At 44.1% G+C, this 24,689-nt stretch overlaps 1 protein-coding gene across 2 annotated transcripts in view; it reads left to right on the top strand.

The window, feature by feature from the left end:
- Positions 1-1,624: 1,624 nt before the first annotated feature.
- Lancl1 (LanC like glutathione S-transferase 1) overlaps positions 1,625-24,689 on the top strand; it is a 37,389-nt gene continuing 14,324 nt past the window's right edge. Inside the window, exons 1-4 of one of the 2 annotated variants that reach the window (XM_034497581.2) lie at positions 1,625-1,751; positions 1,936-2,032; positions 6,307-6,424; positions 19,142-19,349. In XM_034497581.2, the coding sequence (XP_034353472.1) occupies positions 1,952-2,032; positions 6,307-6,424; positions 19,142-19,349 (407 nt within the window). In that variant the 5' untranslated portion in view covers positions 1,625-1,751; positions 1,936-1,951. Of the gene's footprint in view, positions 1,756-1,935; positions 2,033-6,306; positions 6,425-19,141; positions 19,350-24,689 lie in introns of both variants that reach the window. The other variant, XM_034497583.2, reaches the window with a different exon arrangement.

Raw genomic sequence — 24,689 nt, forward strand, 5'->3', positions numbered from 1 at the left:
GAAACTTCAATCACTCATGTAAAGTTGGTGAGGGGATATCAGGACACTGGACTTACAATAATAATATAATTAACATAATATAATTACAAAAAAATAATAATATAAAATGCCTCTCACTCCTTTTCCTTTCCTCTCTTATGAGATGCTCCTCCATACCTCCATATTTTCAGCTTAGTCGTCACTAAAGCCTTTGCTAACTCTGCATGAACATGCTGAGAGAACTGAACTAACGAATTTTCTGGAAGATCAAATGTTATTTTAAAATAAAAACTGGAACTTTTAAGTTAGTCTAAAGCAACTTCTCAGGAGAGAACTGGGGTCAACATGAGGGAGAGGAGGTTCAGAAGGAGCAGGAGGTCAGGAGTCGGGGGTCTGAAGTGGTGCCCCTTAATCAAGAGAGAGGGATAAATGAAATGATATTTTATGATTTTTTTATTTTATTCATTCTTTCTCCCTCTCCCCTTCCTTCCCTCTCTCTCTCTCTCCTTCCTTCCTTCCTTCTTTTCTTCCTTCCTTCCTTCTTTTCTTCCTTCCTTCCTTCCTTCCTTCCTTCCTTCCTTCTGTTTGTGTGTGTGTGTGTGTGTGTGTGTGTGTGTGTGTGTTTGGGGGGGGGGTGTTTATGGAGGCCAGAAGGCAGCATTGAATCAGCTGTTGTGTTGATTGCAAGCAGCTCATGGGTGCTGGGAATAAAACTCTGGACCTCCTGGAGAGCATCAAGAGCTCTCAGCCCCCAGCCATCTCTCCTGCCCACAGACATGGACTAGAGCCCCACATTCTTTGAACAGAGAGGTCCCAATGTGTCCCAGGTAGGATTTCATTTCCAACAAAAAAAAAAAATTCAACCAAGAAGACTGTTAAGCACGGAGATGACTCTCCAGTCTTTGTCCTTAATTTTTTAAAAAAGGGTTCAAAGTGTAGTATCAGAGTCTAATTTAGGCTACTGAGCAGACTAAACTTCCTAAGGTTTTTTTATTTGAGTTTCGCACAAATTCCCTGATGCCTTGTCCACAGCCTCCCTAGCGCCTTGAAGAATGTCCTCAAAGTATTTAACTTATCCTGTTTTTTTGTGATGATAGTGCGTGGTGGCCCACACGGTATGGTGGAGTTTTTGTTTGTTTGTTGTTTGTTCTTTGAGACAGGGCTTCTTTATAAAAACCCTGGTTGTCCTGGAACTCACTCCGTAAGACCAGACTGACATTGAACTCATCTTGCCTATCTCTGCCTATTTTCCAAATGCTGAAACTAAAGGCATGCGCCACCACCGCCTGGCTGGCCACGTGGGTTTGTTGTTTTTGTTGGTTGGGGTTTTTTTTTTTTGTTTGTTAGTTTGTATGTTTGTTTCCTTCATTTTCATTTCTGTGTCTCTTTTTTCCTCCTTTTAGAAAATTAGAAGTTTTTGTCATTTGTAGTTAAGACTTCGGTGTGGAGACTTGAAAGCGGTCCTTTCCCTCTGCAGGTAAAGGGGGCTTCGAACTCCCGGAATCTAAGAACTGAAAATGCGTGTAAGAAACCTGGAGCCCCTGCAACGCTGCCTACTGGAGAAAGCATCAGAAAGTACGTTGTGGCTTTAAGAACCTGAAGGCGGGAGGCGGGCCTCCGCCTTAGCGTGCCCGCTGATTGGCCAGGCCTACAGGAAGCGGGCGGTAAACGCTCCGCGTCTGTTATTGTCGGCGCTGCGCGGTTTGCGGAGCTGCTGGAGCGGCGTGCGGGCTGCTCCATCTCCCTGTACCCCCCACTCGTGGGCGTGGGACGTGGGTGAAAAACGGGCTCCCTTCCTCCCCCGGGGCTCCGAGCCGCGGCCGCTGTCCCGCGCGCTTGCCGAGCGGCTGCCAGCCGGGGGCTGCCTGGAGGGAAGGGGCTGCCAAAGCGCCTGCAGTCGCGTCCCAGCCCCGAGCCCCAGCCCCGCTTGAGATCTCTCTTTCCCCTGTTCTGCAGGTTCGCTTGCGGCGTCATGGCTCAGAGGGCCTTTCCGAATCCTTATGCCGATTATAACAAATCGCTGGCCGAAAGCTACTTTGATTCTACTGGGAGGGTGAGTTGAGGCTTGCCTGCATCGCAGCCTACCCTCTTTCCCCAGCCCCGGGGCTCCCAAGGACATCACTTCTTCCGAGATGATGGGGACGCCCATCTGTCCCCTGCCAAAGATGTGTGATTAGATCAGACTTACATAAGTATTTAAGTCGGGATACACTGAGTCCTAATGTATTGGATAGAGAATAAAAAATTCAACCCAACAGTGGAAGAACTAACCTCAGGTAGTAAGAATGTCAGTTATAAAAATCGTCTTCCAAGTTCACTCCCTTAAGTGGCATTAAGGGAGATGAGGAGCCTAGCGTTTTCATAGGTGCCATGTTATTCCTTAGTGAGTTCGCAAGTCTGGACAGAGTAATGAGAGCAAATGGGCCTGTGGAGAGGACAGAAATGTACCTGACAGGCCGAAATAATGTGTAATTTTACCATTTTTTCGAAGCCTTCTTTAAAGCTGAAAACGCTACTTAAACTGGTTTGCATACCACCAGGCACTGAGAGGAGAGCCTGGGGGTGTGACACCAGGGACCTGTTTTCTTATGCCTTTTGGGGAATAGGATTATTGGAAGAAAAACCTGGTTTTGACAAATCCCTGAGAGAGTATACACTCACTGTGTAGCCCAGGCTAAACTCACAATATCCCAGGCTGGCCTTGAAATTACTATCCTCCTGCCTCAGCGGATCCGGCACTAGGAGTAAAAGTGTATGCCACTGTGCCAGTAGCCGTACATTTTAAACATTTATCAGCTTATTTCTTTGAAATGCTATGACTGAAAAAAAAAAAGAAAGAAAGAAAGAAAAGAAAAAAGAAAAGCATTTTTAAAAGCATCTTTAGTTTTAGGTCGCTGCGAGGAGTTCACTTACACGTCTGGCTTGTGTGGTGTCAGCTCACCCCTGAAAACACCCTGGTTGATGATACAGTAGGAGGGATGAACAGTGGGGGTGCAATGTGGAAGGATACACCGTGTATGTCCTCCTGGGATAAAGCTTTGTGTAATTGGAGACCAGGGTCCTCCTTGTCATCATCTGGGCCTCTGTTCTGCCTACCTCAGCAGACCTGAAGCTAAGGTTTGAGTCAGCCTCCCCCCCCCCCCCCAGGAAGGTGTGCCGCTTTGTGCTGAGTTGGCAGAGGAATCACTTGAAGAAGTGTCCTAATGATGGAATTTCAGTCTAAAGCTTGAGGCTGCTCATAAATAATGCTTTTACACACTTCATCATCATCATCGTTGTTATTACCTTTTGTTTCTTCAAAAAATTAATGCATACATTGCACGTGAGTGATGTGCAGGCCTATACATATTACAGCCACGTAGAGTCTGTTCTTGACTTCCGCCTTGTTGAGGTGCAGGCTCTATTATTTCTGCTGCTGTGCGGTGTACTCCGGGCTAGCTGGCCCACAGCCTGGGTGACTCGTCTCTGCCTGACATTTTGCTGTAGGAGCGCTGGCATTAAGATGTGCATTGCTACAAGCAGCATTTTCCATGATCTGAGATCAAATCCTGGGTAGTCATGTTTCACAGCTAATGCTTTTGTGTGCTGACATGTCTTAGCCTGTTTTCTTTGGATTTTTGAAATGCTAAACTAAAGCCCACACTGGCTGGCCTTTAACTCAAAGTAATCCTCCTGCCTCATCCTCCTGAGTACTAGGTGTGAGCGACCACATCCAGCCCTCAAAATCATTTATTCATTCTTTTCTTTTCTTTCTTGAGGCTGTGTCTCACTATGTAGCTTCAGCTGGCTAGGAACTCACTATCAAGTCCAGGGTGCCCTCAAACTCACCAGACTCTATCTGCCTTTACCTCCTAAATCCTAGGATTAAAGACACGTGCCACCATACCTGGCCTAACTTTAAATCATTTCTAAGAGACAAAAAGACACAAATGCAAAGCAAACTAAACCCCAAATAACAAGGTGGCACATGGTAGAGCATAGTTTTGGAATCCTACAAAGAAAGCGACATTGGTTTTTAAATCCTCTTGTTGAACCTGAAAGGTCAGACCCTGGAGACCTAGCTGCCTCCACGTTAAGACAGAGATACAGAAAGAGCTTGTCTGTCTCCTGGCCTCTTCCGGGACTCTTCACACGTTCCGTTTCAGTCATGTGGTCTGCCATAAGCAGCCAGTGTTCTCATGCAGGTCGCCTTTGTAAACATGCGTACCTAGCAGAAAGTGACTCCTGTCCCAAATCTGAGGCGCTCTCACAGTGGCCTCCTGACATCAGACCACCAAGGGCTGTACGTAACACATGGCCTCTGTGCAGAAGGTGGCTTGTGGCCATGCGAAGCAACTCCTCAACTTCTGTGAGGCATACAGACCTTTTTATATTAATATTAAAGTTCATCATATCTTACTAAATGCACCTCCAGTCTCGTTGAAGACCTGGCCTTTTGTCAGAGGGTGTTAAATAACAGGCGAGTGTCTGTCAAGCTGTGGATTCTCCGTGGTGCTCCGTGCTGCAGTGGCCATAGACATCACCAGGGATGCTTCTCAGAGGCGAATCTTTGAAAATTATTAGCGTTAGGACTTACGACACTGCCTTGCTCCAGTCTTAAGTGCCTCTTTGCATGTGTGTGCTGGAGATGTGCGTATGTGTCAGCTTAAAGGATAATGTCCGTTGCTCCCTGTATGCTGTCTTTTTTTTTTTCCAGACTAGACTTTCTGGCATGGAACTTGACAAGTAGACCTAAGACTGGCTGTCCACCGAGCCTCAAGAATTAACCTACTTTCTTTTCCACAGCTCTAAGATAATAAGCATATGCTAGCATGTCCCTCTATAAGCACATTGCCAACATTCCCCCTATAAGAACATGCCAGTTTGTCCCACTATAAGCACATGCCAGTTTACACTGCTGTAAGCACATGCCTAGCTATAAGCACATACCAGTATACCCCACTTTTTAATATACTGATTCTAGAGGTCAAACTCAAGTTTTCACGCGATTTCCCTAACCTAAGGTGGTGCTATTAAAAATGACATTATAGGGCCATTGAGATGGCTCATGAAGTGAATGCACTTGCAGACGAGCCGAGGACCCAAGCGGAAGGAGAGAACTGACTCTTGACAGTTGACCTCTAACCTCTACCCGTGCATGCATGAGCAGGCATGCACAGACAGACAGACAGACAGACTCTGATGATTGCCAGTGTAGGTTTGATACTGCAGTCTTTTCATGATGAAGCACCTGTCTGCACGTGTGGTGGTCCTCAGCCCTCTGTTGAAATCTCAGTGTTTTTTTGTTTTTTTTTTTTTTTTTTTTTTTTGGAATTGTAGTCTGGAGACACAGTATGCTCCTGAAGAGTTGATACATTGGCACCAGTCTTTAATACACACAGTCATTTAGACTCTACAGTACTTCAAAACTGCTTTACAGTTGCCTTTAGACAGAGTATGCCTTGGTGGGGAGGCAGAAGACGTGACTGCAATCAAGAGCACTTGTTACACTCACAGGACCTAAATTCTAGTCCCAGCACCCACGTGGCAGCTCACAGCTATCTATAACTTCAGTTTCAGGGGATCAGACAGCCCCTTTTGGCCTCCCAAGGCACCAAACACACACACACATAGTACAGAGACATAAAAGCCATCAAAACACCCATACATAAAATAATAAAAATAAAATTGAAAAGAGATGTTTAAAATGATCATAGGATTATGACCTATGACCCTCAGCTTGTCCACCGGTTTCATAGGCCATCACATGGTTGTCACTAACCTCAGGGCCTCAGAGTGGGTAGCTTTAAGAAACCATGGAGCAGGTGTTACTCTCCACTTCCAGGAAGGCAGCTGCAGTATAAAGAAGTGGAGTTAAGCTGGGCACTGGTGGCTCATGCTTTTATCCCCAGCACTTGGGAGGCAGAGGCAGGCCAATCTCTGAGTTCGAGGACAGCCTGGTATACAGTTTGAGTTCCCAGACACCCAAGGATACACAGACAAACCTTGTCTAAAATTAACAGAAAGAAAGAAAATGACTTTCTTTTCTGTTGAGACTAGGTCTGACTATGTAGCCTAGGCTAGCCTCAAAGTAGCTGACCTGCACCAGCTTCCCAAATGTTGGGATCAGATGCATGCACTGCAATAACCTGGCTCATGGTTACTTTTTAAAATAAACATGTTATCTTAAATAGTGTGAGTTCCCTATGTGGTTTCTGGAAAACCTGTAAAGCTGCTTTAAGTTTTACAGGATAATATTTTATTTCCATGAATAGAAAATATCATCATGAAGGTACTATTGATCCACTTTTTACTCTTCTTAAAAATATTTTTCCTTAATTTCTGCAGCTGACTCCTGAGTTCTCACATCGATTGACCAATAAGATTCGGGAGCTCCTTCAGCAAATGGAGAGAGGGCTGAAGTCTGCAGACCCTCGGGACGGCACTGGGTACACCGGCTGGGCAGGTACACTGTGCTGACTGAGCTAGCATGCACACTGCTGAGAACCAGGGCAGCACCGTCACAGGGCCGTGAGGTGTGTCCTGGGAGTGTGCTACTCCCCAGCCTACAAGGCAAGCACACTGCAGGTATTCATGCCTGGCTTTGGGGAGTTTACTGTGAGGAAAACAATTGTTTTCAGCACGATGTAGTTGATTAGAAGAGTTCCTAGAACAGAGGCAGAGAAGCTTCATCTTCACGGAATAAAACAAGTCTGTAAATGTCGCCTTAAACAGCCATCCCAAAGCATGGTCTGTAAGGATCACACAGTGCCAGGTCTGTGACTGAACCTCCTCTGCTCTCCTTACTGGTTGATTTTCAAGTGCTGTCTACCAGGCTCCACTGCTGATAGCCTGGAGGGGAAGAACTAGCCACTGCTTTGGAGGGGGTTGGGGGAGGCAAAAGCCAGGAATGTACATTTTACAAACAAATGTGGAAGCTGATCTGTGGGCTGCCAGGGAAGGAGAGCTGCCGCGTGAGAGAGACTGTCTGACAGCAGGCTCTCTACAGCCCTCTGCATGTGAGAACTCACATTTCTTCTCCTGGTCAGGAAAGACATGGGACATCTCTAACATAATTGCAGGGAAACATGAAACCAATTGTTTTTCTTGACATATGGCCTCACCATTTAGCCCTGGGTGGCCTCAGGCTTGCTACATAGGTTAGGCTGTCTTAAAACTTACAGTGATCCACCTGCCTCTACCTTCCAAGTGCTGGGATTAATGGCATGTACCACCACACCTGGCCTAAGGCAAGCTAACATTGGTCCATACTTCTTAGAGTTGAGTTTTAAGTCTGTTACGTGTTTTAGAGGCTGAACATAAGAAACATTAAGAGAATTGAAGGAAAGCATTTTGTGTCAAGAAAGAAGTTATCAAAGTGTCCTGTATTACTAATGTAATTTCAGTAGTGTAATTGACAGACTCCTTAATAAAGAATCTTGCCATCTTTATTTAAATTAACAGAATTTGGAGAAAACAGAACACGTACCGACACAAGTGTTGCAGCATGTGTTTCCTGCCAGGTTATCCAGTGCAGAAGGCCTAGGCTCAGATCTCATCCTAAGACATTTGAAGTTTCCATCATTTTGTTACCTCTGACCTGAGACACATGGCTAGACTTAGTTCCAGAGCAGATTCCAAAAAGGGACTTAAAATCTCTAAGTCACCCACCCATTCAGATAGGTCCATGGTGTTATAAAGGACATTGCTTGAGGCTGGAGGAGAAATGGTTTTAGATTTGAATGACTGACTTGACAGTGTCAGGAAAAGCTGTCTGTCAAACAGCCTGACTTGCTAGTTAGTTGAGAAGCTACAAGTCATACTTCGTCCAGAGAAATATTTCCTGTAAGGGAGGTGAAGTGCACCTGGTTTAAGCTTTCTGGCTGCAGTGCATTTCCGCCACGGTCTTCTCCGGCTGCCAGTGTCTTATCCTCCAGCAGCTTGCTCTCAATGCTGGCTCTGGAAGCAGCTTCATGGCAGTGTCTGAGGCAGACTGGCACACGGAGCAGCTGACGGTGTCTTCAGTTGCTGGTACATTTCTGAAGAAGCTTAAAATCCTGTAGAAAAAAAATGCTAATCGCTTTCAAGGCAAGGGTCCTAATATCCTCTCTTTGAACGCTGTTACAATGCCATTATTTCCGTGTAAAATAAACTGTCTCTTTCAGGGTTCTAATTCATATAAGGCCATCCTGGGCCAGCATTCAGTCAAAAACATGTAAAGCTCGGAGTTAACTAAGATAGAACACTGATTCAGGCACAGGAAATCAAAATCTGTGAGCCCTGAGTAACCTTACAGTTTCCATGGCAGCTGCCGTTTGGTTACGGAGCACTGCATCCAGGAAGATCAGAGAGGAATACTTGCTAATGTGTCAAAGCAGTGGCCACCTGATGGCCGGTGCCTTTGTATGCAATCTATGTACACCCAGGCAGCTTTCTAAAAATAATGCTTTTTTTAAAAACAGCATACTTTCTTTTGGCTTTGCTCAGTATGAAATTTGGAATTTGTGACCTTTTGCAAAGACTACCTTCTTGTTGCTCTTTTTGCTAATTTAGGAAGTGCTATTTTATTGTAGAAAAAGACATACAAAGCTCTCAGCACTGACATCTGTCGGGCATTTGTTGGTGGACAGTGAAAGCTGTTACAACTTGTAGTTAGCTTACAGTGTGGTCTGTGTGAGCCTAGGCTGTGATTACAGTTAATTAGAACTTTAAGTTGATAGCTTATTCTCTAGTAGAAATGTGGCTGATAGCCAGTGTTGATTCAGGGAGAATTAGGATTTGGAATGGAATTCGATTCATCAGTTTAAATAGTATAGTTTATGTTTCTTGCACAGACAGCTGAAGACCGGCGGGGCAGCCTTGGCTGGCAGCAGAGGCTCAGTTTCCTCTTACTGCTTTCCCCTTTCTCAGCCACTAGTTCAAATCCTCGAAAGATGTATTCCCTTAGAACGACCTTGTGGATGCCTCACTCAGGTTCCGCTTGTGTGGGTTGGCGTTGCACAGTCACATGGTCACTCCTGTTAGGAAGGAAGGGTGGCTCATGTAGACCGTTGGCTGGAGTTTCATTACTAAAGAACAGACTTTAAGGTAAAGCCTATTAGCATCTTAGAGCTCTTGTCTACAAGCAAAACTGTCTTAAATAAATGTTGTACAGCCAGTTGGTCCTTATTTATTCCCATCTATAAATTCTCTCTAATGCCTGTCCACTTGGGTCAGGAATTTTATAAGAATGAAGCCCTTTGCTAGGGTCTTAAAATATTTTTAAATCATAATATTTTTAAATCATAATTTTAAAGCAATATTTTGCCCTTTTTTTCATTTCCAAAGGAACTCAAAACGAAGTATTCATCTCACACATAGTGGATTTTCCAAAATCCTGTTGCGGAGAAATATTTCAGAACACACAGTCTTGTAGTGCCTGGTGCTCAGTGCATCTCCCCTCTAGGAGAGACTGCGGCTGGTTCCACACGTGTTCCTGCCTTCTCTAACTGATGACCTAGTTCTCCACTTTTCCTGTCTTGTCCTTCAACCCTGTTGGCTTTTGTGGCCTCTAAATGCCTTTGTTTGCTTGTACTATACACATATCTGTCACATCACTAAACCCTGCAGTCATACTGTGTGCCCTTCATGATTCTGAAGGTTTACAGCTCCAGAATGAGGCCGCCAGCTCCATGATGCCTGGTGTGTGCTGTCCACCCACTCTACCCACCTTGAGGGCTCGGTGGCAAGATGTAGCACCATGTGTTTAGTGCGACATGCGTACCTGCATCCAAACACATGGATACTGTAGCTTTTTCCATTCTCAGTCTTTCAGCTAAACCTGAGACTAATGAGATCGAGGTACTTTGACTTCCTACCAGGGCACCTCTGTGTGATACGTGCTTTGCAAGGTAACTATTGCAATTAGAAGCTACCATCTGATTTATTATGTTTCTTTCATCCTAATAGTTTGGTCTAGTACTTAATTCTGGTTCAGATAAGAGTAAACTTTGAAATAACCACATGTGTACTAAATATGTTATTGATAAGAGTTAATGTGTGCGTGGTTAAACAGAACTTAAAGTAAATAAGGTGGCAAGATGGCTCAGGGTAGAGAACTTGCTACCCAGGCGTGAGGACCTGAGTTTCCTAGCACCCAGATAAAAACTGGGAGAGCATAGCAGCCCACCTTTAATCCCAGATCCAGCATTCTCTTAGAATCCTGCACTCAGGAGTTAAAGAGGATATCCTTAGACACACTGACTAGTTAAACTAGCCAAATCTGCGAGCTTCAGGTTTAGCAAGAGACCCTGTCTCAGCAAACAAGGTATAAATTGACCAAGGAAAACACCCAACATCAGCTCTGGCCTCCACATACATAGGTCTACATGTGTGCAAACACATGCACATTACACACACAGACACAATGTTCTGCAACAGGACCTATCTTGGCTTTTATTGTTCAGTGGAATTTGAGGATATTTTTCAGAACTGAGAGTGTTAACTGTGTGCTTTCAGAATCTAAATGTTTACACCTATGAGATGCTGTCATTAAGCCCCATATCCCTGGCATTTACCCTTTTATACTTGTTATGGAGAAACAGAATTCCACGGCCCTGGGGAGAAAAGAGTAGAGGTAGCAGCACTGCCCTGTTAACAGTCACTCTGACATTTTGTGACAGGAGTGTGTGTGCATGGACACCAGTGACTAGTGGGGAAGGCACACACCGTGCTTAGTGCTTTCCTCTAATTCACTCTTCTGTGCCTCAGAACAGTGCCATGGTGTGGAGTCTACCCAGGTTTCCATGTCTGTCACAGCTGAGAAAGAGAAACAGCAAGGCTGAGTTCTTAGGTTACATAGCCAGCAGGCTACAACAACAGGCTTCTGTCCTGCAAGCCTGGCTCATGATGAGTCGTGGCCTTTGAGTTTTGAGTGAGTCTGTGTGCATGTTTTCTACTAATTACTGTATTTGTGTCTATTGTCTGTTTTGTAAGTGAAGATTTTCTTAAGATCTCTGATATGGATACCTGTACTGTATAACATTTTAGAATTGCATATGACCAATCAGAGTTTGGCATATTTTTTTTTGCAATTATAAAAAGAATTTGAAAAATAAAGAACTAAGCCTTAATACCAAGACAGCAGAGGGAAAGGTGACTGCTGTCTGGCCTTTGAGGAGTTTGTTTAGGATTGGACACAAAGTAAATCCTGGAAGTTTTTCTCAGCATTGCAGCCAGAAAACTGAACTCTCTGACATTCTTTTGGAAGAATTTGTTTTCCCATTTTCTGGTCCTATGGTTATATTCAATGTAGGTTCAGAATAAAACAGGAAGATTCTTCTCATAATGGCTTGTTTTGGGAAAAGGTTGTTGGGAATCTTCTCAAGTGAGTTCTCATCCATCATCTAAGATCAGTCGGCAGCCATTAATAAGTAATAGTTCATGTAAGCAGCCCCCATTGCTTCACCAGAATCTTCCCCTACAATGTATTGCACTGTAGCGTAATGCGCAGCAATCACTGTGGGTCGTGTGCCAGCGTCGGCATTAGGTTGTTTGTCGACAGTCTCCACCCCTCCCAGCAGACCGACAGGAGTCTGTGCTGACAGTTGAGGACCAAGAGAAGCATTCAGGCTACTCAGCCACAGATAGCAACAGGAGTGGTGCCCTATAACCAAATCCGTGGCCAGCTCTGTGATGGGTCCAGTGATGTACAGGACACTTTAGGGGGGACTAGTGCCACCTGTCACTGAACTGGGCTGCCTTTTGTTCCAGGGAAGACTGTAGAAGATCTTAAGATGGCATCCAAAGATGAAATCACAAAAGACGAGTAAGGAGTTATTGCTATAATTGGTTAATGGGCAAGGAAGTGTCTCTGTTAAAAGCAATTGTTTGCTAGGAAGCACTGCTTCTCGGACAGGTAAGCGCAGAGAGTAATAAGCCTGAGGGAGGACTGTTCTCTCTGGTGTCTTTAGCATGAGGAAAAGTGCTAGCCTCCATGTGATGCCATATTTCCCCAATCCACTGTACTGACTCCTCAGAGAAATGGCGACAACTTACACTTTAAAAGAGAAGAAAAAAAAAAAAAAAAAACATATTGGCTGTGAAAGACATGACCTAAGCTCTGGTAGCCAACTCAGGAAGTTAACGAGGCTAAGATTGGCATGCACGTCCCTTTCTCAAGTATCAGATAACGTTTTAAATAAGAGCTACAGTGTGATCCCTAGAGTAATATTAACTTGGGGCTCTAAGTGCATGTCATTAGTGTTTCAAGATGCTATTCTCTGATCTGCCAAATGTATAGCTGTTAGCTACCACATTAGTATGTGGGTCTTAGTTACTGCTGACACCGGATTTACTTGAAAGATATCATTCTGGCCAGTTGTCTTCTTTGCAGTTCAGTCTCTCTTTATAAGAGGTTCTTGTTCCGGCGCCAGCATTTCAGTGTCTACTTTGAGCCCTGAGCAGATGTCCCCTTCACCTTCATGAGAAGGACCCATCCCTTCAAACCAGTGCTTGGATGTGGACAGTGGGTTCCCTGGAGCTCTTCTTACCATCCACTGGAGAGATAACTATGCCAGGAGCTCTGTCTGCAATCTTTCTGAGCTACACATATAACGTTGATGCCATTGTACTGTAGATTATGTTACTAAAGAGTGAGCTTTAGCTGTCCTGAGTGTGCAGAAGGCAGTGTTTGTAAGCAAACAAGAACAAATGGTAGAAGGGGAACTGCAGAGATGGCTGAGTTGGGTAAAGTGCTTGCCACACAAGGATGACAAGGAGAGTTCAGATCCCTAGCACCCATGTAAATTCTGAGCTGGTGTGGCAGCTTCCTATAATTCCAGCATTCTGAATGTGCACACAAGATCCTCGAAGCAGTCTGGGTAGCTAGACTAGTGAGTTATGGGTTCAGTTAAGAAGCTCTGACTTAATGAATAAGGTTGAGAGTAATTGAGAAAGACTCCTAATATCAGCTTTGTAGGTGCGTGCGTGTGTGCGTGCGTGCGTGCGTGCGTGCGTGCGTGCATGCGTGCGTGCGTGTGTGTGTGGTAGAAAGGAAATCAGGCCTAAGCAATGACCTTTACAGACAACACCAAAAGGCTGCAGCTGTACTTGGCATTCCCATTCCAGATAACTTCTGCTCAACAGAATGTCATGTCCATAGTCAATGTTTAATAGAAGTAGTTGCCTGCATTACTGCTCTTTGCCATTGCCTATTTAACCTAAAACTTAAAACTAGGTGCAAGGAAAAAAGAATGAAAATTCAGTTGAGCTCATGTCTGTTAGGATATAATTCAGTTCATCACAGCTTTAGCCTAGTCCATTTGGAAGTCAGAAATTAGCTGACAAGTTTTACCATATCGGCTCCGTAACTGGTAAAACTAGTAAGGAGCCAGTCACTTAGGCCTTGGATTCTCTTACCCCGTGATCTCAACTTCTCCCTAGACTCATAGAGCACCTGATAGTCGAGGGTGAGCATGCCTGCCTAGCAAACAGGAAGAAGTGAACAGATGAGGGTAGAGGACTCCAAGAGGCTAATGAAAGACCAGGTGGCTTCTGTATAGGGGCATTTCTCTGCCCTCACAGATCAGGACAGAAGGAGAGATGCTGACATGTGGGAAGAAGGAGAGTATGGTCCCTCTGCACTCTACTCCTTTAGATGAATGATCAGAGATGGATTAAAGCAAGTTAACATCCAATGAGCTTCACTGTCTAATGGTTGAACACTTAGTCAGTGTGTGCCAGGGACCCTGTGAGCCACGTGACTCGTTGAGTCTGTATGAAAGCTATTGTTTCTGGTTTTAGAAGAGTGCTCAGCCTTAGGGAGGCTTAGCGAGGGTTGTGTTTGCCCAGCTAGGAAGGGCAAAGGCAGTCCTAGACCCATGGAGAAGAACCCACATTCTTACTACTTTAGCTTGTTTATCAACTGCTATGCCAGTCCAGTAAAAGGCTAACAGTGCTTCTGTATTTGACCTTTACATAGCAGAGGGCTGCTGGACACTGAGTGAAAGGAGGAACATGTAATGTTTCCTTTGTTCTGAAATCCTGGCTCCACAATGCATGGCAGCTTTGGAAATAGCTAAAAGAAAAAGCATGCATGTCTGAAGGGCTCTTTGAACCTCTGTGTTTGGGGTTATATTAAATGAAAGGTGAGGTATCATGCCTGCTTTCCTCCCAGATTGCCTGTGAAAAGCTCTGGGGGCCTTGTGCAGTCAGCAGTCCACAGTAGGCAGCTATGAGCTCACAGCTGAGCAGATACCACCATGGGTGTTGGACTGAAACCTAGCCTTGATGGGTTGAGCTGTGCATAGTAAAGTCATCACCAGGAAGAAACTGCTGCCCCTAATGCCATCTAATTCCATTGATGTAAGGTGTGCCCATGTCCAGTCATTGACACATAAGATTGAGGAACAGTTCTATGGTTATAGTAGAAAGTACCAACTTGATACAGAAGGGCAGAGTGATGGGTAATGGGAGTTCAGGGACTTTACTTACATTCCCCAAATCTGAAAGGGAGAAAATGTAGTAATTGATGATGAGCTTTCAAAATCTCAATAAAGCAACAGTTTTCACTTAGATTGCAACTCTCCCTCCCCTCTCTTTTAGTAATTCTGACATTCTAAACTTCTGAGTGCTAGTGACCACCTCTGGTAGCTCCCTAATGATCTGCATTCTTAATGTGGTGCTGTCATAGCACTGTGTCTTTGAGAACCCCTGGCCTGCAGGGAGCTGACATCCTCTGACAAAGACACCACTGCAGACAAGTTATTGAATAAATGAAGTCCTCTCTAGCATTACAGAGACACATTTGGAAGGCCCATGTGTCTGGATATTTTATCATTGCCGTATACATTTGAGACACAGTGAGGTCCTGATTGGTCAAGAATAGAACTAATGATCCCTCCGAAATGCAAAGCTGAGTATTAATTACTTCCCCCAGCTGGCTGTACTCGGAGCGGTAGCTGAGTAAGGAAATTGCAGATTTAGAAGTGTCCCTGAACAGTTGCCCTCCCTCCCCAGGGCTCTAGAGAGAAACTGCAGAGCAGATCAGGGTTGGGTGCCTCTCAGAGAAGCGTTTTTTGGCCTCACAGTGTTTTCTTGTCTTTTCTTTTTTCTTAAAGTAAATTAGTTACAAACATTCAAACCCACATTTATATGGTGAGTTTGAGGTAGCCCCAGACTTCCTCCGCTCCTCATATGGAGGAACATTGCTGCTGCTGCTACGACCACTGGCCCGGTGTAGTTGTTGAACATTTTGAAGTGGAGGTGTAGCTGAAAGTTTGTTTCCTGTTTAATGAACATGTCTAGTTGAGAGCAGAGACTGGCATTGGACGTCACAGACAAGGCTGAGAGAGCAGGTTTCTGGAGTGCTAATGTCACATGCTGCGTTTCTCTGGCTTCCCAGACCACAAAGACTATAGCAAGTCTGTTTGCTTTGCTTTGTTCCAAGGAAAGGCAACTCTCCAGTACTCTCCACTGCTCCCGACACACACTGGGAATCATTGCTGACATCGGAGACACAGAACTAAGATGTTTCCCCAGATGCTTGCTGATCGCATTTTCTGACTGTAGGATTCATAAATAAATGTGTCTAATTACATTTTGATTTTTCCACTTCTCTGAGTATGTCCTCTTGGATTACACTCTCCTTTAAGATAGTCACATGTTTTAGCCTTGTGTATGAGCAAAGCTGAAAGATACTACAAGCCAAAGACCTTACTTAACTTGCACAGCTTAACAACACTAGTTATGGGGTAGACCAACCGAGATAAGAAATTGGTAATACTTACCTTAAATGTTAATGTTGGCCAGTGGGATGGCACAGTGAGTGAAGGTGCCTGCCACCAAGCCTCACAGTCACCAAGCTGATTTCCATCACCTGGACCCACGTGGTATAGCAGGAAAGAACAGATGCCCACAAGTCACCCTCTGACCTCCATATGTGTGCCATGGCATACACACACACACACACACACACACACACACTCAGACAAATAAAATGTAATTTTAAAAAAAAATGTTAGACTTTTAAAAGTTTTGTTCTCATGAAAATGTCAAAATTTATCTGGGTTCATGAAAAGAAGGCTTTTATATTTTTAATTAAATACATCTAAAATAAAAAATATAGGTGAAGCTTACTTTTACAATTAAATATAGTCCAAACGTAAATCATATTTGAATATTTTCTGTATGGTACAGACAGTTAAAAGATAGAAACAGGAAGCATATCTCTGTTTTTGTAGTCCTTGCTTAGCAAATAGGGTGCAAAGTTCAGGCGCAAACCAAAGCACACACTTAATTACAAATGGCTGCTGTCTTATTTTAAAGAAGTTGTGTGTTCTGTGATAGGTTTAAATTCTGACAGACACGGCTCTGAACATCAATCACTGTACGGAGCCCCTTGCTCAGCTGTGTTAGCACACGAGCATCTTCCTCCTGAAATCAAGTGCCCTTTAAAAACCAGCAGTGTGTTTAAAGATGTGTCTCTTCATGGACATAGTGGTAGTCTGCCCTTGAGAACCTGGCGGTTGCCTGTGCTGCCATGCTGCTGGTATCCACAGAGCTGTGGACCTGGGACATGGAGCAACCATCATGGTGTGTGCCTGTCACCCATCCCCAACCACCACATGCTAGTTTACCCCAGGCAGGTTCACTGTCACGGGCTCTCTGTTGCCCTGTGTCTCACTCCTGCTCTCGTTGCACCCTCTAACCTCAGGCATCCACTGGTCCAGCTCTGACAGGGCAGCAGTAGTGATGTTTGGAAAAGGACCATTATGCTATTCTCTGCTCAGAGTGATACATTTCAAATGAAACCACCACCATCACCTGACTAAACCTCAGCTACTACCTCTCTAGCTTTGGAAAGAGCTTTATTCTCTAGGAATGGTCTTAACAGCATGTGGCAGTATACTTAAATGGCAGTGGCTTTTATAAGACGTTCTCTCTCTGTGTTAGTACACAGCCTAGGGTCTGGTGCGGCTGTATGTTAGCCCTCAGGGTACGAGACCACCATCTCCCAGCATCACCAGCATCCTAATGGAGGTCCCAGTTCACAGTCTACAGTCACTGCATGAGCCATGCTGTCACTTCTGCATCCCATACAGGAAGAAGGTGCGAGGAGAATACTCCCTCCCTCCTGAAAGCCTAGCCAGAAGCCATCCTCTGCTGTACGTTGATTCTACCTTGAAATCTAGGGTATTGTTTAAGGAGAAATGGATGTGCATTTAGAGAAGAACTTTTATGTCTGTTACAAAAGGTAAATCTTCATATACCAGATGGGAATATTTAAAAAAAAAAAATGTCTGAAATGGAAAAAATTTCTCTTAGAAATTTGGAGGCAGGAAGTCAAACAAGTAGATGACATCATTGAAGGCGGCTGCATTTGGAAGGCAGGAGTGGGCAGAGGAAGGAGCCCAGTTTGTATACAAAGCCTTGCAGTGCTCTGATTTCCAGTGTGCAGCCGAGGCCAGGTCTGGTTGCTTATCAGCTAGACTGCAGGCTGCATCTTGCACCTGTACCTTATTGGCTATCTCAAGTCTTTGATATCTGTGCAAAGAGGAAGGTACGTGTGCATTATCAGGGTCGGGGTGCTTTGTGCAGAAAGAGACCACACACTCAAGGAACAGACTGCTTAATCAAGATCTGACACCAAAGCCCAGAACAGGAGGAAGAGGGAAATGGGACCTGGGGCTAATGGACTCCAGGGATCCCAAGACATAGCTCTGTGCTCATCAGAAAAGAACCAACCAAAAGATTCTACAGTTTTCTTGAGGAATGTGTGGGGTCTTATAATTGTGAAGCATAATAGGTTTTGTTTGTTAACTGCTTAAGACAAAAGGAGTTGTTGATCATGAGAGACAGGGGTCCAAAAGGGAAACCGGCACTGGGCTTGTAATTAATCACATTCTGTTTTCCCAGATACAAATCGTGTCATTACCTGGCTTCGGTGCTAACATCACTTAATTAGGGGGGTTGCAGTGGCAGTGGGAATAGGAGGGAAGTGGAAGGGCAGCAGTTTAAGTGGATTACTGCAGGTGCGTGATGTGGGTGGCGATGAAGCCCATTAGGGAGGTAATTCTGGGAGAAGCTCTTGATGTTGATCATTTGAGAAAGGAGGGCTTTCTCCGCACCACGCACATGGCTCTGGAAACTTGTCTACAGAGCTAGCGCATCCTTACATCTGCTCATCAACTTCTGGAATCACTAACACCACGCTGCTTTGAAAGAGCAGACAAGGTTATTAACTTTGGCAGGAAATGAAAACTTGGCCTTAATATACATGTGAAATTGAATTGTCTGTAACACAAAGCTTTGGAGATTACCCATGCAAAATGAGAAAAGTATCTGAATTTAAAATTGCCCTCAGTACAGTGAGAAGTAACTCTGCAGACTGCGTTTTCATTGCGTTGAAATCCATGAAGAGATTGGCTCTATTAATTTAGATTTAAACATAGGCTCTGTGTCTCCTAAAGTGGTAAATGAGATGGAAAATGTACTTTACAGGAGAAAGTGTTTCTGGAAATGCTTCAGGCAGACTGACTTCTTCTCATCTTGACTGCCTCTCACTGAACCGGCTTCAGAGGGAGAGCGCTGTCCCCTGTGAGAGGAGTCTGTATTAAGGGTTTGCACACACTGCCTCAGTTACTCCATAGGCTTTAGGGGAGGACAAGTTGCAAGGTGAGTGGGGACCACAGCAAAGTCACTGGCAGCTCTTACGTTAGTCTCCAAAGTAGTGCATCGGCATAAGGGGGGGGTCCTTGACAGGGAACCAGAGTCTGGGACTCAGTGACACAAACTAGCCTCTCACACACAAAACGTTTACCTTTTGTGGAGAGAGGAGTTAACTTTTTCATCCCTTACTCTGAATTGCTTTATGTCACAAAGATAATATTTCTTGTTCATTATTAATTGACAGAACAGCCATTGACCAAAAAACATTAGTTACAGCCAATGTGTCTGTGTGTTTCTGCCTTGGATAAGTCTTCAAAAGTCTTTTATTACTTAACAGAATTTTAACAGTGAGGAATACAAGAAGTACAGATTCCTTCTGCCTCATTCTTAGAGCTGAAGCTAGAAGGAAAGTCACGGGAACCTGCGGATGATGTCACACAGCTCATGAACCTCAGCCCCATGAGCAGATAAGACGCCCAAGTGACAGAATGAGTTTCCTCTCCTCATCTCCATGCCCTTTCTGCTTGTATTCCAGGCATTGCTGTGCTTTATCTACATCTCCACAGTGTGTTTGGGGACCCAGCCTATCTACAGATGGCACACAGCTATGTAAAGCAAAGCCTAAACTGTCTGAGCAGGCGCTCAATCACCTTCCTGTGTGGCGATGCGGGTCCCCTGGCCGTGGCTGCTGTGCTGTACCACAAGATGAACAGTGAGAAGCAGGCAGAGGATTGTATCACACGGTAACCATGTTTGCTTATGAGGATTGTTGCCTAGACATCATTAGGATTCTGCATATGTTAACAAAAGAGGCTTCCACTGAGTTTGCTTTTCTCTCAGCAGGGAAACCGTCCCCCTGCTTTTGGTCAGTTCTCACATTCCACCTATAGTTAAGGAATAGCCATGTAATCCTTATCTTAGTACACAATAGAAGACACTGGCATGCTCCAGATCAAATAATCAGTTCCCTGGAATCAAAGCCTTGATCAGGGAATGACTAATTCATGGTGCTTCCCAGAATCAGCATTTGAAAAGGAAGTGTCTCTCCTTATAAACCAGGGACCAAAAACTAATTGGAGACTGCCATTCTAGCTGGGTTGGGAGCACACCTGAAATCCCACTTTGTAAGCTAGTGAGCACTCTTGATCTCGTAAGCAGTTGGATTGGCAGGCAGCCCTGTGGAGGACTCACTCGGAGTCCTCACTGAGAATCTGTGTCAGCAGGTGGAGTTGCATTTCTAACATGATCATCCCAGAGTCTCCTGTGGTTTCATATTCTTAACTCTTCTTTCCTATAATTGCTGCTAGAAACGCACAGTCATCAATTTAGTTAGTTGAGGAATTCCTTCGTTACTATATATTGTCCTTCCGTATCCATGGGTTCCCATCCGTAGACTCAGCCAGCAATGGCGCAAAGGTATTGGGCCATTGTTTGTTATTCCCTAAACCATGTAACTATTTACAGAGCACTTTAGGTATAACCTGCTTCAAAGCATAAGTGAAGATATCCATGGGTTGCATATTAATCACCCATTTCCCGTGATGGATGTGATTGTCAGTATATTTCCTATCTTTGGGGTGCTAGAACCAGCCTCATGGGTACCTAACAATAATTCTGATCTGTGTGTATAGTTCATCAGTAGGCTTTTTGTACTGTTCAAGTTGTGCTTATACTACAAAGAAGGAATGACTCACTCTTGTGTTGCTTGGTGGGTGTATAATTTGCATATATACGTACACATACAGAAGTTTTCCATTCTCCCCAAAGTTTGTCCCATATACTGGTACTTTCTCATTATAACAATTTTTTTCCTGATAAAAATTATAACCACAGAGGGAAGTGAAAGAATCTTTTGCTCTACCTGTAACATTTTATGAATCACTATAATAAATCAGTTTCTACATTGGATTTGTTTTTGTTTTTGCTTTTGCTTTTTGCTTTTTTTTATTGGACATTATATTTCAGATTTTATCCCCTTACCCCATTCCCCCCACCACCCAGGAACTCCCTATCCCATCCCCCCTCCTCCTGCTTCTATGAGGATGTGCCCCCACCTACCCCTTCACTCCCATCTCCCTACCCTTGAATTCCCCCCCACTCGATGTTCAGCCTTCATGGGACCAAGGACCTCCTCTCCCACCTATGCCTGACAAGACCATCCTCCCCTACATATACAGATGGAGTCATGAGTCCCTCCCTATGTGCTCCCAGGCTTGTGGTTTAGACCCTGGGGAGCTCTGATTGGTTGATATTGTTGCTCTCCTTATAGGGCCACAAACCCATTCAGCTCCTTCAGTCTTCTCTCTAACTCCTCCATTTGGAACCCCTTGATCAGATCAATGGTTAGCTGTGAGCATCTGCCTCTGAATATGTCAGACTCTGGCAGACCTCTAAGGAGACAGATATATATTAGGCTCTTGTCAGCATGCACTTCCTGACATCCACATCAGCGTCTACCTTTGGTGACTGCACATGGGATAGATACCCAGGTGGAATGGTCTCTAGATGGCCCCTCCTTCAGTTTCTGTCCCATACTTTGTCTCCATATTTGCACCCTTGAGTATTTTGTTACTCATTCTAAATAGTACCGAGGCATCCACACTTGGTCTTCCTTCTGGGTATATGCCCAGGAGTAGTATAGCTGAGTCCTAAGGTAATGCTATGTCCAGTTTTCTGAGGAACCACCAGACTGATTTCCAGAGTGGTTGTACCATCTTGCAATTCCACCAACAATGGAGGAGTGTTCCTCTTTCTCCACATCCTCGCCAGCATCTGCTATCACCTGAGTTTTTGATCTTAGCCATTCTGACTGGTGTGAGGTGGTATCTCAGGGTTGTTTTGATTTGCATTTCCCTGATGACTAAGGATGTTGAGCATTTCTTAAGGTGCTTCTCAGCCATTCGAGTTTCCTCAGTTGAGAATTCTTTGTTTAGCTCTGTACCCCATTTTTAATAGGATTATTTGGTTGTCTGTAGTCTAATTTCTTGAGTTCTTTGTATATATTGGATATTAGCCCTCTATCAGATGTAGGATTGGTAATGATCTTTTCTCAATCTGTTGGTTGCCGTTTTGTCTTATTGACAGTGTCCTTTGCCTTACAGAAGCTTTGCAATTTTATGAGGTCCCATTTGTCAATTCTTGATCTTAGAGCAAATCAATTCTTCATAGAGCTAGAAAGAGCAATTTGCAAATTCATTTGGAATAGCGAAAAAACCAGGATATCGAGAACCATTCTCAACAATAAAAGAACTGGGGGAATCACCATCCCTGATCTCAAACTGTACTACAGAGCAATAGTGATAAAAACTGCATGTTATTGGTACAGAGACAGGCAGGAAGATCAGTGGAATAGAATTGAAGATCCAAAAATGAACCCACACACCTGTGGTCACTTGATCTTTGACAAAGGAGCTAAAACCATCCAGTGGAAAAAGGACAGCATTTTCAACAAATGGTGCTGGTTCAACTGGAGGTCAGCATGTAGAAGAATGCAAATCAATCCATTCTTATCCCCTGTACAAAGCTCAAGTCTAAGTGGATAAAGGACCTTCACATAAAACCAGATACACTGAAACTAATAGAAGAGAAGGCGGGGAAGACCCTCGAATATTTAGGCACAGGGGAAAAGTTCCTGAACAGAACATCAATGGCTTATGCATTGGCTTTTTTTACAAAGATTTATTTATTTATGTTATGTATGTGAATACACCATTGCTCTCTTCAGACACACCAGAAGAGGGCATTGGATCCCATTACAGATGGTTGTGAGGCACCATGTGGTGGCTAGAAATTGAACTCGGGACCTCTGGAAGAGCAGTCAGTGCTCTTAACTGCTGAGCTATCTCTCCAGCATCTTCCCCCACCCCTTTTTTTAATATTGCATTAACATTTTTAATACATAACTGTGCTTATATCTATCAGAAGCCACAAGTTGTAGAGTCCAACTTCAAATGAAAAGCCACATTATCTAGTATATATAGAAAAAAAAAACCTTTGGCTCAGAATTGTTCAATATAAAACTACACAAGCTTTCTGCATGCTGGCTAGTTCTCATAGTGCTTGCTGGAAGATGCTGCTGGGGGACATTACAGTCATAAGCAGCTGTGAACCCTGTAGTTTGTACTGCTGACCTCCGGAGCAGGATGTCCCTGCTGGTGCAGTGCAAGCATGACTCTGATAAAGGTAACCAACTCTTTCCTTACTGATCTGAGGCCGACTCACCAGGAGGGATTCTATGTCTGGCACTAGCCTGGTCAAAAGCTCATCTCAGAGGAGCCCATACGCCCTGCTGGGGAAGCTGCTGCTGCTGTTTTGCCAAAAGGGTAGGGGACAGCAGCTGATAAGATTCCCGTGCTCTTGCGACCACCAAACTCATGCTCTTGTAACTAACCTTCATTAAATTCATGGGTGCACAAAAAATAAAATACTGTCACCAAGCTTGACCAGAGTGATAGATGATACAAAGCAATAACTTCTCTAAAAGTCTATGCAAAGTAAGTTTCTTCCATTGCAAGTTTACTGATATATGACTGGTCAGTGCAGAACTGTTGGATGCTCACTTAAGTCTGAAACACAGAACCTCCCTTTCTTATTTATTAAAGCCAACTGGTGTTTGAGATCTCTAAGACAGTATTCTTCAGTATCGCTCTGAATTACTATCAGATACATGTTAGTGGTTCCAGTGTGTCACACACAAGGTCACCTTCCCTGAAATACAGTGGCCAAGTAGTAACCTGCTTTGTTAAGAATTTTAATGGTATTTGGTGGAAACAAGGTGTTGAGACAGATTGGAGTTTATGCTCAATACTGGTTACACAAATGTAAATGCACACTTGTCCCTGTCTGCACATAGTCTCAGGAGCGTGTGTGGAGGAATCCTGCCAGCATAGGCTGCAGCCATGTTCTCTTTGTGTCATGCAGTCAGCCTTCTCCTCTTATCCTAAGGGCCTGTCCTAAGAAACGCTTTCTGTAAAATGGTAACAGTGGCCATGATTGCTTTATTAAAATTAAAATACTCCGATGGGTAAGCTAAGAATTATTTATTGTTTATTTGATACCTTGGTCATAAATACCTTTGTGATTTACATATTTTTAAAAATTTTTCTGACACTTCAAGAACATTTTATTTATGGCCAGCAAGCTTGTTATGTACAGTTAAAATACAGAATGTGAGATCAGGCATGGTGGCTCCCCTCCATGTTCCAGCCTTCCAACTTGGAAGGTTGAGGGAGGAGGATTTCTATAAATTCAAGGCCACCCTGGGCCACATAGTTAGCTCTAGGCCCTGGCTGGTCTATAGAGTAAGACTGTGTGTGTGTGTGTGTGTGTGTGTGTGTGTGTGTGTGTGTGTGTGTGTGTGTTCTTACAGTCACTTACGTATGTGAATGTGGGTGTCGAAGGGCCCCACATTTGACGGCCTGGCTTCTTTGTTTCATGAGCTCTGTTGGGAACTGCAGTGTTTGCTTAACCTTCTGCATCTCCTCCCGCTTTGTGGCAATCATTCCTTTGGTTTGGTTTGGTTTCTCGAAGCCCAGAATTACGTTATACCATCAGACTGAGTCAGTGTGCTTGCTTACTCTGCTTCTTAATGAACCATTGCCCTGGCGGCTCACCTTCTGGGGATCACACACTCGTTTTCTTTGGCAGTGTCTTTGTTGTGTCCACTGGCCACACCACCTGTTTCACTTCCCAGCATTTTTTGGGTGGAATAAACTCTCAAAATCAGAATTTTGAGTTTGAAAGAACAAATATGCCTTAAATATTTAAAAAAAATAATAATGTTTACATAAAGAAACCAGAATCCAAAGAAATCGGTTTCCTTTAGATTTTAGTTCCTAACCTTGCATTTGGGCATCTTTAGCTTCCAGGAGTAGAAAGACCCTCCAAGACATTTTCAGAATGGAGAGGACTTGGACTTTTTAAATGGAGGATGGAGGTCTCTAACTTCCCATATGGGGTGGAGGGATGGAGGGATGAATGAGAACCAGTGAATACAAATGGCCTGCTTGACTGACAGAACCTCTCACTGGTTCTCTCTGCTGTTGGTAAATTCCCTGTAGAATTCTATGTAGTCTACATAGAGT

This window comes from Arvicanthis niloticus, chromosome 3, assembly GCF_011762505.2.
Source record: "Arvicanthis niloticus isolate mArvNil1 chromosome 3, mArvNil1.pat.X, whole genome shotgun sequence".
Lineage (NCBI taxonomy): Eukaryota > Metazoa > Chordata > Mammalia > Rodentia > Muridae > Arvicanthis > Arvicanthis niloticus.